Source organism: Podarcis gaigeae, assembly GCF_964106915.1.
Source record: "Podarcis gaigeae genome assembly, chromosome: 11".
Lineage (NCBI taxonomy): Eukaryota > Metazoa > Chordata > Lepidosauria > Squamata > Lacertidae > Podarcis > Podarcis gaigeae.
In genome coordinates, this window is record NC_139687.1 from 30106089 (window position 1) to 30119593 (window position 13505).

Consider the following 13505-nt stretch of genomic DNA (forward strand, 5'->3'; position numbering starts at 1 on the left):
GGCCATGTGGAGAATATCTACACCAATGCTGCACATTGCCATGGATCACTGGCATTGATATTCTCCATGAGATGCACATCTTTTTAGTGTTACATCACCTGTATGAAGTCACCACACCACCAAGTGGAAGCCGTTCCAGTGGCCTACTACATTTCTTTGCGTATGACTCTGTCAAGACCTTTGTTCACCTTCTAAGACCCTTCTTGCAGTCCTACCACTGAGAAGCATGTACTTGGAGGGAATAAAAAAGCATCTTATTCAGTGGTGGCACCCAATTTATGGAATCACCTTCCCAGAAAGATGTGTTTAGTTCCACTGTTGCCTGCTTTCATGTAGCCACTTAAGGCAGTTATCTTTCAGTGGGATTTTTATAGTTGTTGTTTTAATTACTTCCGTCTACTCTGTAGTGTTTTACTTGTCTCCACTTTCATTGCATATCAATTTCTTTAATTGTTATGTTATTATACTACTTTATTTTGCTTGTTGAAAGCCCCTTTTATATGTATTGGCAGCCAGTAGATAAATTTTACAACAAGCAAGCAAGCAAGTTCCTCATATGCGTTAAATCAATGGAATGTAGGGAAAGGACCTAATTTGGAGAGAATGGTTCCTGTACTTTCTTGCAACTCTTTGGGTCTAGAGGCCAGTCAGCAAGGGGCTACCAAGCGGCTACCAACATGGAGATTCTTTGAAACAGATTCTGCATGGTGATTGCACCATACAGCAGCCATAATATACAGTTCAACACATGGCTCAAACTCAATGCCACCACTAAGAAGTTGCCTTATACAGAGTTGAACCATTGGGTCATTTAGCACAGTACAGGCTCTCTACAGTTGCAGGTAAGGATCATTCCCAGGTTGGTTCACATGGGGAGAAGTTTTATAGGTCAAAACAAGCATTTTGAATTGGGTCTGGAAACTAATTGGCAGCCAGGGCAATCAGTCCAGGATGAGCATTATACATTCAAACCATCTTGCCCCGGTAAGCAACCTGGCCACTGAATTCTGTTTTGAACTGTGATGTTAATCTATTATTTGATGTGAGATAGCAAGGCCATTCCAAATACAAGACAGGAAAAAACTGGATGCATTGGCAAATGTGTGTGCGTATTTGTGGACGCGTGTATATGTTGTTTGCAAAGGGATACAAGAATCAAAGCAAGAAAGGCCTATTTTCCTTGGAAAAGACAGACTGGATTTAATTAGTCACAGAATGACTTGAGACCAAAGACATATATAGCAATCTCTTATATTATAGAACATTAACAAAAACAAATAAACAAACTGGTAGTTTTGGCAACTTTTGTGGAAATACCACCTGCTTTGTTCATAAATCCAATAAGATGAGGCATTAGAAAGCATAGTCTAGGATATCACTGTAATCCAAAACGATTGATTTGTCATTTAGTGCTAACCTGATTTTGCTGTTCAGCCCTGCATGTACATAAGCCTTTGTACCTCAGCTATGCCATATTTTAAAATATATCCAAATGGTGCAGCATTTTTACAAAGAGATGCTCGACAATTAATCCACACGTTTTACAAAATCATCTGGAAAACCACAGTTTCATAGCAGCATTGGATGGGTTTCTTCACAAGACACAGTATTAGACAAACAAGTAGCTCAACTTCGAAACCATTTATCCCTAAAAGTTCTGATTCTGCAAGATCTTCTGGATTTCCTAGATAATGCTGCTCCTTCCCCTGCAAAATGCAGGATGAGGTGCATGTCTTTGTTCGATCCAGGGTTTCCTCAGATTTGGAAAAGCAGGGATGGAAAAACTGTGGCCCTCCAGATATTCTTAGACTACAAGTCCCATCAGCCTTGACCATTGGACCATGCTGACTGGGGTTGATTGGGAGCTGGAATCCAGCCACATTTGGAGAGCCATAGGTCCTCCATCTTTAATCCTATGAATTAGGTTATAGCAACTGATCCAAGACCACTTGAGGGTTTGAATCCAGATTTCCAGTCGAAGTCCAGCAGTCTAATCAAGGGGGTCTCAAATTCTAGAGCAGGATTGGGCCAGGTTCTCCACCCTGTTGTAAACAACAGTGCTGGAAACTTTTCCAGTGAATTTGGAGTGTGCTGCAGGGGGTGCCAAAAGGGAGGAGGAAATGAAGTTGTTACTAGGAGCAAAGGAGATATGCAACATTTTGCGGGGAAGTGGGGGGACTTACTAATAAAATGGTGGTGGCATTTCAATTTTCTGTCTTTTCCGGAATTACCATAATGATTTGAGACCTCCTACGAGCCACAGGGACTTAAGTGGTCTTATAAAATATAGTGGGGTTTTTTATATATAAATACACAATAGGGTAAGTTTCAGCTGGCTCCTAGCTTAAAAAGGCAGAGGAAAAACAAAAGGGGAAGAAAATCAAGGTGCTTCTACGTCTGCCATTTATGCCTCAGTAACGAAAATTTTCCATGTCACTTTGGCAACAGCAAAACAACAAATGTGAAGATTTAAACCACTAATAAACTGATGGTGCAAGCTGGTTTGGAGTTCTTTCTTTCTTTTTTTAATTCTGCTGACCTTTGTCAAGGCAAACAAGGAACACTTGACATTTTAGTTAAAATAAATAACACATAATGATCTTTTAGTTGTGGTAAGCTCCAATGTTGCACAACTCTTTCCAGACAAAAATTATCTTTGTTGCAAACCCATACTCACACATGAAGAATCCAGAAAATAGTTTCCTAACAAAGCACTTACTGTATAAGTCATTCCCTTTGGAGCCTTTATCTGACTAATGGCAATTTCTGGGGTGGGGGAATCTATTTTTACGAAGGTTCTGTATCAATCAAGTTTGAATCAAGTGAACAATTAAAAAGACATACCCACCATCTTAGCTTTCACCCATCTGCTCTGGTAAAAAGAAACTGTAGCATTACCACATTATAATTTATATTACAAAAATTATAATAGATTAGTTATTGCCAACATTTGCACCGTGATCAAGTCTGCTTAAATAACTCAGATGGCATCTATCTATCCTAACCAAAATCTGTGTCCTGACGGATAATTTTCCTCAGTTGTAGTGGCACTTTCTGGAATTCCATACATGTGCTCTGATTATAATTGCCCCATTCTTAGATTTATTCTGTTTTATTACCAGATTTCATTTCACTTCTTCCATTCTTTCTTTTTCAAACAATGTGGGCAAGTAGTACTCAGAACAGTACTTGAAATTCTGAAATTTGCCCATGTTCCAATCGAAACCACATACTGTTTCTGTTGTGCAGTGACGATTTCCTTTTTCTGTAAAAGCTTTGCATCTGCAAAGGAACAATGCAGACTATTCGTAGTTTACTAATTTGATATAACTCTTCAGAAAGAAAAATGAAATGGCTTATCCAAAAGTATTTAGCATATTCTTCCTGTATCTCACACTTTTGTTCTCAACAGCTATTAATGCAGAGCAGGCAAAAAAAACCAACCATATTGGGAAACAAAAGTTATCAGGGGAAACAGCTATGGTATTGGGAATTTTTGTATTTAGTCTGGTAACTAGAGGGGAACAAGATAATGAATTAGGTGGAAAAAGTGGACATTTCTGCCAATTTGTTTCAATGACTGACTGTGAGTTCTGGTATTAGGAGAGGGAGAGATAATATTCTATTTATTGTCTCCAGTCCATATGGGTCATAACTTTATAAACCTTGTTCATAGGAATGGGGAAAATGTGGCCTGCCAGATATTGTAGGACTCTGCCTCCCATTGGTGCTGGCCATGGTATATTGCTGGCTGGGCAGATGTGGGTTAGAGTTCAACAACATCAGGGGAGCACCCAGTTGGGGAAGGCTGCTCTAACTACCACACCTAATTGGCAGATTGTTGCCATCGTCAAGCCTTGGTTCTGAGCTCCAAAAGGTGCATTGCCAACCATCAAAGGTGGAAATAGAATGGTGGACTTAATCTGATCACACAAGGCAACTGTTATGGTCTTCAGATGCAGATATTAACACGTATGAGGGTCTACAATTCCATCCTAGTAAAAATGATTGCAGCTGCAGCTTTTAAGAATGAATCATCTTAGTTCTAAAGCACAGTGAAACAAAAGTGCAGAAAGGTTCACTTTAACCTTTTGGAAAAATTAATTTGTGAATCAATATTTTCCTCTTTGCTGAGTTGTTTTATGGCCAGTGGTGGTATTATGGCCACTGACGAACGTTTTCATCACTGAAATGTTAAGTGCCAGAAAAGCTGAAGAGAGATAGGAGTGGAAGAGCTGTAATGCGATTAGGTGCCCCCCCAACACACAACTGCTGCTGAGTGCTCGCCAATGCCAAATTTAGAAGTAATTATTAGATTTGCCTCTTAATTAGGGAAGATTTTTGGAACGCTATCAAACAAAATAAAAAAGAAGACTACAGACAGCATTGTTTCACTACCCTTAGCTAGCAGAGAACATCATTCTCACTTGCGGGTTAAATGGCATTAGGGTAGCACATAAAAGTTCCTTTTTCAGCCTGTGTGTAATGCACAGAAAAAGGAAACTGCTGTTATGCTGTGGCCCATTCCATGCAAATCAAAAGAGTTACAGGAAACTTCAGCATCACTAAGCTACTATTAAGAATTGCGTAAAAGAGCAATATTCAATATTCTTTAATGAGGACAACAGTGAAAGAGGGTGAATACCTCTCCCCTCCTTTCTAGAACTGTATCTGAGTGAGCTGACTCAGGAGGCATTATCTGAAAATGCCCCAGACCTATGATGCTGAAATTCAGTAGTTGCTGCCACAACACTGTGGTAGCTAACACACACACACACACACACACACACACACACACACACACACACGTGTGTTCCATAACCACTTCCTGGGTGGTCAAGTTTCTTTCACAATCATCTATTTATTGCCTTCCTCCTTCTGTCTTTCTACATCACCTCCCACTTTACCACCACTGTAGCTCCATCTATATTATTCCACATCAGGGCCTTGGGAAGCAACCATCTAGGCTTTCCTACCACATCTCATTTCAATATCTCGTCATAGGCAGTGACCCACATGAGCCTGTTCAACTGTACCCACTGCAGAGACTGGCCTTAGTTTTGTTTTCAGTTCTATGAATCACAGAATCATAGAGCTGGAAAAGACCCTGAGGATTATCTAGTCTAAAATCCTGCAAAGCAGGAACATGCAGCTGCCCCTTATGGGGACTGAACCTGAACCTTGGCATTATCAGCACCATGCACTAACCTACTGAGCTACATTGTATGCCATTACTAAACTCCATTTATGTATCAACACAAACTTGAATACAGGTTGATAAGGAGAAAAGAACACACTTCTACAGCACCATAGGCAAATCAGTTTATTTGCAATTTTGCATATGTTTGCGCATTAAGTCTGTTCCATCCCAATTTCATGTTACTATAAAAATAGCCTTGCTTGATCAGAGCAAAGGGCCTGTCTAGTCTAGCATATTATTTCTTACAGCAGCCAACTAGAAACCTCCAGGAAGTCCACAAGCAAGACATGAGGATAACAACCCATTCCCATGGTTCTTCCTCAGTAACTGGTATTCATACAACCATAATGACTTTAATAATCGATAGCCTTCTTTTCCATGTATGTCCAATCCTCTTTTAAAGCATCTAAGCTGCCACAAATTGCCCCGACATATACTTTCTATGAAGCTTAATTTGGGGCAATCCTCCATTCTCCTTTAGCCCCCTGCACTCCACCCCATTTGGTTGAGCAGTGTACCCCAATCTCCTCGATAGGCTTTCTGTGAGCACAGATTGGTGCACAGGTGGGAAAACATTCCTTCTGTGAACTTCCATTCACTTATATTAGGATCCAAGCCATTGGGAACTTTGTAGGGGTTACATTTCAGAGCGTTGCCTGTTGTTAATCTCTCTCTCTCTCTCTCTCTCTCTCTCTCTCTCTCTCTCTCTGTGTGTGTGTGTGTGTGTTGCTTTTTGGCTCTTACTTCCTTCAGGTCCTCTTAATGGCATTAAGTAGCACCTGTTGCAAAGGTACCCAGAGACATGAAATTAGTAACTGAACTGGGTGTTATTGATTGGCAGCTGGCTTTGGGCAAATGGAAGCATTTGGAAGAGAAGGGAGTGGGAGATGGGAGATATAAACAGTAAAACCGAGAAAACTGGATCATGATTGGCATGAAAGGAAGGGCTAGAAGCTGCAGATGGGAGTCTAGTGGCAATGACTGGACAGAATAAACCAGCATATGTCTCAAAGGATTTTGAACATTATTGTAACTTGTTGCTATTACATAGTGCTACATGTTGCTTTATTCATCTGGCTCCCTCTCCAGAAACAGTTAAGGCAGAGATAAAAGCTTTAAAAGACACTCTGGAGACTGGATATTTGTGTCACATCTATTTTGCAATGTACTATTTGCAGCTTGGAATAAGCTTTCCTGTGCTAACTATATCCCTGGAGTTCACTCTACCTGTCACTAATCAGTGAGATGTAAAATACATCAGTGCTTTGAAAAAAATAGTCCTTTTACTAAATTTAAATTGTGGTTAATAACCCAGGCTACTCATTCTGCTTCCCCTTTTCTGTTTATAAATATGCACTGGCTGCTTCTGGACATGAAGTATAGTGTTACAGGAAGAAGTCTCAGGCTTGCTTCCTTGCCTTCCTCCTCTTCTGGTGAGCCAAGAGGAAGAGACTGGAAGCTTCCATTTTCATATTCAATGAACCACAATTTGTGATTAATCTTAGATATGGTTAGCTGAAACAAATCAATTTCATTGGCTTGTTGTATCATTAACCACAGTTAGCTCTAGATGGAAGAAACAGCAAACTGCAGTTAAACTAAAATGGAAATGAATGCAAGAAAAGAATGCAAGCTCAATGCTCACTATGGTTTGTTCTCAGAACACTGAACTATGGCTTAACATTACGACTAAACTAGACCATTAGTCAGGAGTCCCACAGTGATTGGGATTGGTCAGAGGGCTAGGAGGAATGGGATAAGGATGCAGAATGGGAGCAATGGGATCCTAGGGAAGAGCCCGGAGTGTTGGGAGACTACTACCAGACACCCTGAGAATCTCATCAGTGGTACTCTTGTCCACCTGCAACTTGGTGCAACTTGGTCCACGTCACCTGAATGACACATTCGTTTCACGGATAGCCACTGTAGGGAAGCTACTAGAGGTTGGCAGGGCCAGTTAGAGAAATACCTCTGCTCAATCTGCCTCCCCTCCCCCAAACTGGTGAAAAAGATGTTTGGAGCTTGAAAGATGTGGGTACTTTTAATTTTGAGAAAGTGCTGTGGGCACCAGAGGGACATGGCATATCAAAAATGGCTGTTATATTAAACATGGTTGACAAAGGAGTGTTGGGCCTAATGAGCACAGCAACTCATCTCCACTAGGTCTTGTCCCCATGAAGCAATTGCTGAGACTGAAGGTCCCTGCCTCCCCATTCCCTTGGCTCAGCGCCTTCTTCCCTTGGTGGCTCCCCCAGCTGGCTCCGCTCGCCATTCCTCTGTGTCCAACTAGTCCATGACATCAGGTGCTCATAAATGAAAAAGAGAGCATCTACATCAGCCACACTCACTCACAGAAATAGAAGATGATTGTACTTTTCCTCTGTTCAGAATAGATGGAAAGGTGGGTGTCCTGGCATTCAATAAAATGTGGTCATTTTTAAGGCGGGGTGATGTTCAGTGTAGGTGAGACCGAGGCAGTGCAAATAGGAACGGAGTAAGAAGAGCAAATGGTCTTTGGTGCACTGCAGATTTTTAAAGGGATATTCACCAAGATTTCCCCAGGGCACCATACTGGGCATTGGTGGGCATACTGGCACCTGCAGGCACTGTGTTGACAACCCCTGAATGGTTGTAGGTTTAGTATTTTCCTAGCTGTGGTTGCTAAAAAGCAGCTGATCCCTCAGTGTTATTTTAAGAATCTGTCCTTAAGCCACATATGCCAGGAAGAGACCCAGACACTACAATGGGTACTTGCAAGTACTTTGACAATCAGGCTCCATATGTAAACTCTCTTAATTCTGCCCTCAGATTTTTATCTTTAAAAAGCAACTTTTAATATTTAAACACTAACCCCACAGAAATCAATGAGATTTCCGGTGCATATTATTTTATTCTGCTTCATATATTTTTCTATGGTTATTCTAATAAAAAAATACTTTGCCACTCCCAAGCTATAGGTCCTGTCTTAGTCCATCATCTAGTGTGACAGCAAACTTCATCTACACTAAAAGAAATATAGGATGTAGCTGTAGATCTCTTCTTTTTCTTATGCTGTTGGCACCAACCTATGTCATCAAACCATCATATACCACATTATCATACATGTATATAGACATCTCTCACATCCTGGATGGTGAGTTAAGAGAGGAACTCGAGCTATAACCAGCTCTGAGTAATGTCAGTGTTTTAAGTATGTAGATATCCCAAGTTGTCTTTTCTCTTCTCTGTATTCAAAGTTTGGATTTGGCACACTACGGTAAAAAAGTGCCTGGTTTTCAGCTAAAGTGAGTAAAGAAGAAATCTAACTTACCTGAAGGCAGTTGAAAATGACAAAGAAGACCAGCATCCATAGATGTCTATAAGCCATGTGCAGTCCTCCCCATAGCCATGTAATGGAAATGAGGGCAAACAGGTATAAAACCAGTGGGATTTCTAGAAAAAAATAGAACAGGGGAATTTATCAGCTTTGTTATTATTTTTTTTAAAAAAGTTTCAGTCTTGAACTGTGGGTAGAGATGTTTCTAAGTTCTCAACTTCTGCTTTGAACATCAGAATTACATAACAAGGGCAATCAATATAGTGGTGACTGGGCAGTTTCTGAATCTGCCCTTTCCTGCTTTTGGTCAGCTTTTGAGGAGAGGCATGAGAACGAGAGCACCATCTGCTGACTAATTCATCCCCAAAGGCTGCCGTGCAAGATCTGAAATGATGTATCTGGCAGCAAACAGTGGGGGGTCAGTGGGTGCAGCTCTCTTATGAAACACACGGGGGAAAATTACTGCATTTCGGGGAGGACAAAGCATGTTTGGCCTCTATAAAAGCAGGTTGGGAACCAAGTGAAAGACTTGCTGAGTCAGCAAACATTGGCTTTCCAAATAATCGAAGTGCTGATGAGGGCATGGGAGAATTCGGAGGAAGAAAAAAAAAGAATTTAGCATTTAGATGAGCAAACAAATTCCTTAAATTCCATGAAAAGACTTATCAGGTGATACCAGATTGATCTTTGGTATTGACATTGCACTCACAATGGATGGCAAAGTCCGTATTTGCTCAGTTTTGTACCTTTCAGACTGTACAGTTGTTCTGCAAAGCATTGCCCTTTCTCCACATTATTAATTAATGCCCCTTCAGCAAAACTGACAAACGAGTGACGAGAACAACACATGGGAACACAGTAGCTTATCCGGTCTCCCAAGCTCACGTGCCTTTGCTTGATGCAAAAGATAAATCATATATTCAGGCAGGTAGGTGACAGCATGGACAGCTTCCAGCCAGGCAAGGAATAGCTGCTTAAAGGATTTCAGTACAATTGCCTTCCTCACCATCATGACACTGATATTTGTAAAACCCATTGTCTGTTTCTGTTCACAAAACAGGGGCTGCTTGAAGCAACAGGACAAATGAAGGCAGGTGGTAAATACTATGTAGATTTCTCCATCCAGGCACTTTTAAGGCTGCAATCCTATACCTACTTACCCGGCAGGAAGCACCACTGAACTCAACAGCACTTTAGAAAAAGCATGTGCAGGATGACGCCGTAAGTTTGGTTTTAATAAACTTATGGGGTAAAATTCAATGATGTGCAATCTCATCTTGCCAGATGAACAATGCTTTCTCCCTGAACACTGTTCTGGTTGTTTTCTTGACCCACCCCAGCCAAGTTTTTTTTGGGGGGGGGGGCGCTGAGGGGCGAATGGGGGAAGGAGAGGTAGGAAATACCTGCAGCACAAATGAAAGCCCTTGAACAGGTCTCTTTCAACCCCCCCCCTCTCTCTCTCACACACACACGCGCACACACACACACACACACACACACAGGCATTACTGGAATGGCCCTTTTTGTCCTTATTATGCAAGAAAAGGCACCGAGTTCCATCAGACATTGAGGGGCTTGTCACGTGTGCATGATGTCACACATGTGATGTCACACATGACAGGAGGAGACCGCAAGGCATGCTGCTGCCACGGTGAGGCCTAGCAAGGCCCAGCCCCTCAAGATTGGGGGAGGGGGTGGCTCAGCCTCAGCCCCACATACTTTGCAGCCCATAGAGTTGGTGCCTACGACAAGAAATATTCTTGGCAGGGCAGTCACTTCAGCAGGCTATTCTTTCACTGGTTAAGGAAGAACTCCAGGGCTCACCCCTACCTATGGCCAGGAAGTTGTGCAGTATCTCAGAAATTCTCTAAGACAGTGATCACAGGACTACATCCTTTGAGATGTTTTCTTGCTTCTTTTCACAGTAAACCAGATTTACATTGTAATTGCAGTATTATGTTCCTTGGACTTTTTCAAACAGCTGCCTATCCAATACGGATACCCAATATGGAAAAAGGAATCATCTTAGTCAAAGATTTAAATGGATGTGTCCTTAAAAGGCCCATACAGAAACAGGATACAACCAGGATACAACCAACTTTATTCGCACCATGGTTAGACCTATCCCGAATTCCTGCCAGCCAGGCAAGTGGAAGGTGTTTTCTTCCCAGGAAATTGTGTCTTATATCATTAAAGTAGCTATCTGCTGTTTGGTGTTAATTTGCATTCGTGCTCTTTGCTTCCATTTTTCACTTTAAATGTGAACATCATACTAAGCCACTGTGTTATGAAATGAGAAATTAACGCAAGATATTGAAAGCAATTAAAAAGCAGCAATGCACAAAGTACTGGGGTGTTTTGTTTTGTCTGAATGGTTGAGCTTAAAAAGCAAAACAATATAGGAAATTTGTGCAAGTTTGGCCATCTCTTTCAGACTTCTGCTTATGCAGCTTTGAAAGTTGGACCGGGGGGAGGGGGAGGGAGAACACATAAACTACTAAAGCTATCATGCTTAGGCACAATGAGAAAAAAGGATGAATAAGCTAACATTTGGCATAGGTTTGAGCTGAAGTTAAGTATAGGAAAGGGTTGGGGAAGAACTTGCACAGTCATTCCATGGGAGCTGGGTGTGTGTCGGAGGCTGCAAACCACTGCATGGGTGGCAGATATTACCTGCTTTTCTAAACATGGACTCCTTTCCTGGCCAGCCTTTGTGTGAGATCATAAATTCTCCAACAGGTGTGTATGTGATGTCTCATTGCTCTTCTCACATCCATCCCACCCCACACACATCTGAGTGGATTGGCCACAGTCCAATAGACTTGGTGTGGTACATTAAAAAAAAAATGCTTTGTTATATTAAAATGTTAAGTTCAGGCATTGTGCAGCAAGTGGCATAATTAAAAGATGCTGAAAGTGTGCAGAGCTTCCTGTTTTTCTCAAATCATTTGGAAATTCAGCTCCTGTTCTATTATGTTGCAGTTTTGTCAATAACAATTGCTTCACTATGGAGTGTTTAACCTATTAATACAATGCTGAAATCCAGCCAGTTTTCAAAAGTCAATAGCTGGCCGAGCACTCTGCAGTGACATTTTGTCCTGGCAACCCAGCATATTTTGATCAAACAAAGCATTCAAAACAAGAACAAATAAGACTTGCTAAGCAGCTCCTGGGAAGCCTTAAAATACATGCTTTGGGGGAAAAGTAAGGTATTGCAGAAAAAGAAGAAGTTGTCAATAACATGTGGTTAAAGGAAACATTAGCTAAGAAATGAAGGGATCTAACTGGCTTTGTTAACTAGATACCAGTCTCATACAGACACATATTGCATAGGGTGACTGAGGTCTAAGTATCAGAACAACAATCAGAACAACACTAGGAACAGTAACCACCTACAATTGCCAGGAATAAAACTCAGAAGACACAATATATCAACAGAATGGTGGAACAGTCAAGCCATTAACAGAATAGTGTAGGTGAGGAATGTAAAATGGAAGCTTAAGTTGAACATTAAAGGCCATTGTTAGGACCTTGCCTGGCTGCTTTACAAATACTGTCAAACAACTAGCTCTTTATCAAACGAGAGGGATAGGAGATTCTGTTTAACTTTCCATCAGTACTATCTATGTTTTGGAAATATATGCACCAATTGACTTTTGCATGTGCAGTCCTATGAAATCTGCTACAAAAGTTCTTCACTGCAGGGCAATGTGTTATCCTGAGTTGCAGGTGCTTATGCACATGGTTGGGTGGAAAGCCTATAGAAAGTAAGGTTTCATTTTAATCTTCTGTATCTTATGAGAATTGCAGCCGGATGCTAGATCAAATTGCATTTGCAGGGGGGAAATACTGAGCACAATCCAGCACAACTTAAGCATTGATTCAATGGGAGAAGTCAGCACACATTGAGTTTCTCCCATTTAAATCACCGAGGCTTAAACAAAAGTTTTATTTTGTGGATGAAGAGGGACAAAGGAAAAACTGTAGCTAACATAATTTTCCCTTTAAGGGAGACTTATCAGGATCTGCATCCAGGAGCCTTATCAAAATTAAGTACAGAATTAAATATAGTAAAGGGTAAAGGGAACCCTGACCATTAGGTACAGTCATGACCGACTCTGGGGTTGTGCGCTCATCTCGCTCTATAGACCAAGGGAGCTGGTATTTGTCCACAGACAGCTTCCGGGTCATGTGGCCAGCATGAGTAAGGCTTCTGGCGAACCAGAGCAGCACACAGAAACGCCGTTTACCTTCCGCCAGAGCGGCCCCTATTTATCTAATTGCACTTGACGTGCTTTCGAACTGCTAGGTTGGCAGGAGAATTAAATATACTTAGACTAATAATTTTCTTTTATTAAAAAAATGCTTAAGAGTACTAATGCACTGAATGATGCCATATACTTCTTTTATGTATAAATAAAAGACTAAAAGAACACCTTTCCAAGGGGAATGTTTAGGATAATATAATGTTTTTTTTGCTTTCAGAGCCTTCAGCTGAGTAATAAAAACTAAATAATCTGCAAAGGCCATGCTACAAATGGCCCACTACGTTAAGGAACAGAAGGGAAGAACGAAAAGTTCAAACTTGCTTTTATAAGCAGCAGACATGCCCTTTCGTGGAGCATGTCACTGACAGCTCAGCTTATGCCTTAATGAATTGTGCCTTGCTCGGGTGTTTCTTGCTTCAGCACCATAAACATACCGTATTTTTTGCTCTATAAGACTCACTTTTTCCCTCCTAAAAAGTAAGGGGAAATGTGTGTGCATCTTATGGAGCGAATGCAGGCTGCAGAAGCCAGAACAGCAAGAGGGATTGCTGCTTTCACTGTGCTGTTCTGGCTTCTGAGATTCAGAATATTTTTTTTCTTGTTTTCCTCCTCCAAAAACTAGGTGCGTCTTGTGGTCTGGTGCGTCTTATAGAGTGAGAAATACGGTACTTAACAACCCAATCCTATTTATTCAATGCCTAGTCCCACTGTGTTCAAAAGG

The 13505-nt window shown here is 41.2% G+C and overlaps 1 protein-coding gene across 4 annotated transcripts in view; it reads right to left on the reverse strand.

Moving 5' to 3' along the window:
• ADGRV1 (adhesion G protein-coupled receptor V1) overlaps positions 1–13505 on the reverse strand; it is a 232105-nt gene that overhangs the window by 16284 nt on the left and 202316 nt on the right. For all 4 annotated transcript variants that reach the window (XM_083703064.1, XM_083703065.1, XM_083703067.1 and 1 more), the window contains one exon: positions 8511–8632. In XM_083703064.1, coding sequence (XP_083559190.1) covers positions 8511–8632 — 122 coding nt within the window. The remainder of the gene's footprint in view (positions 1–8510; positions 8633–13505) is intronic.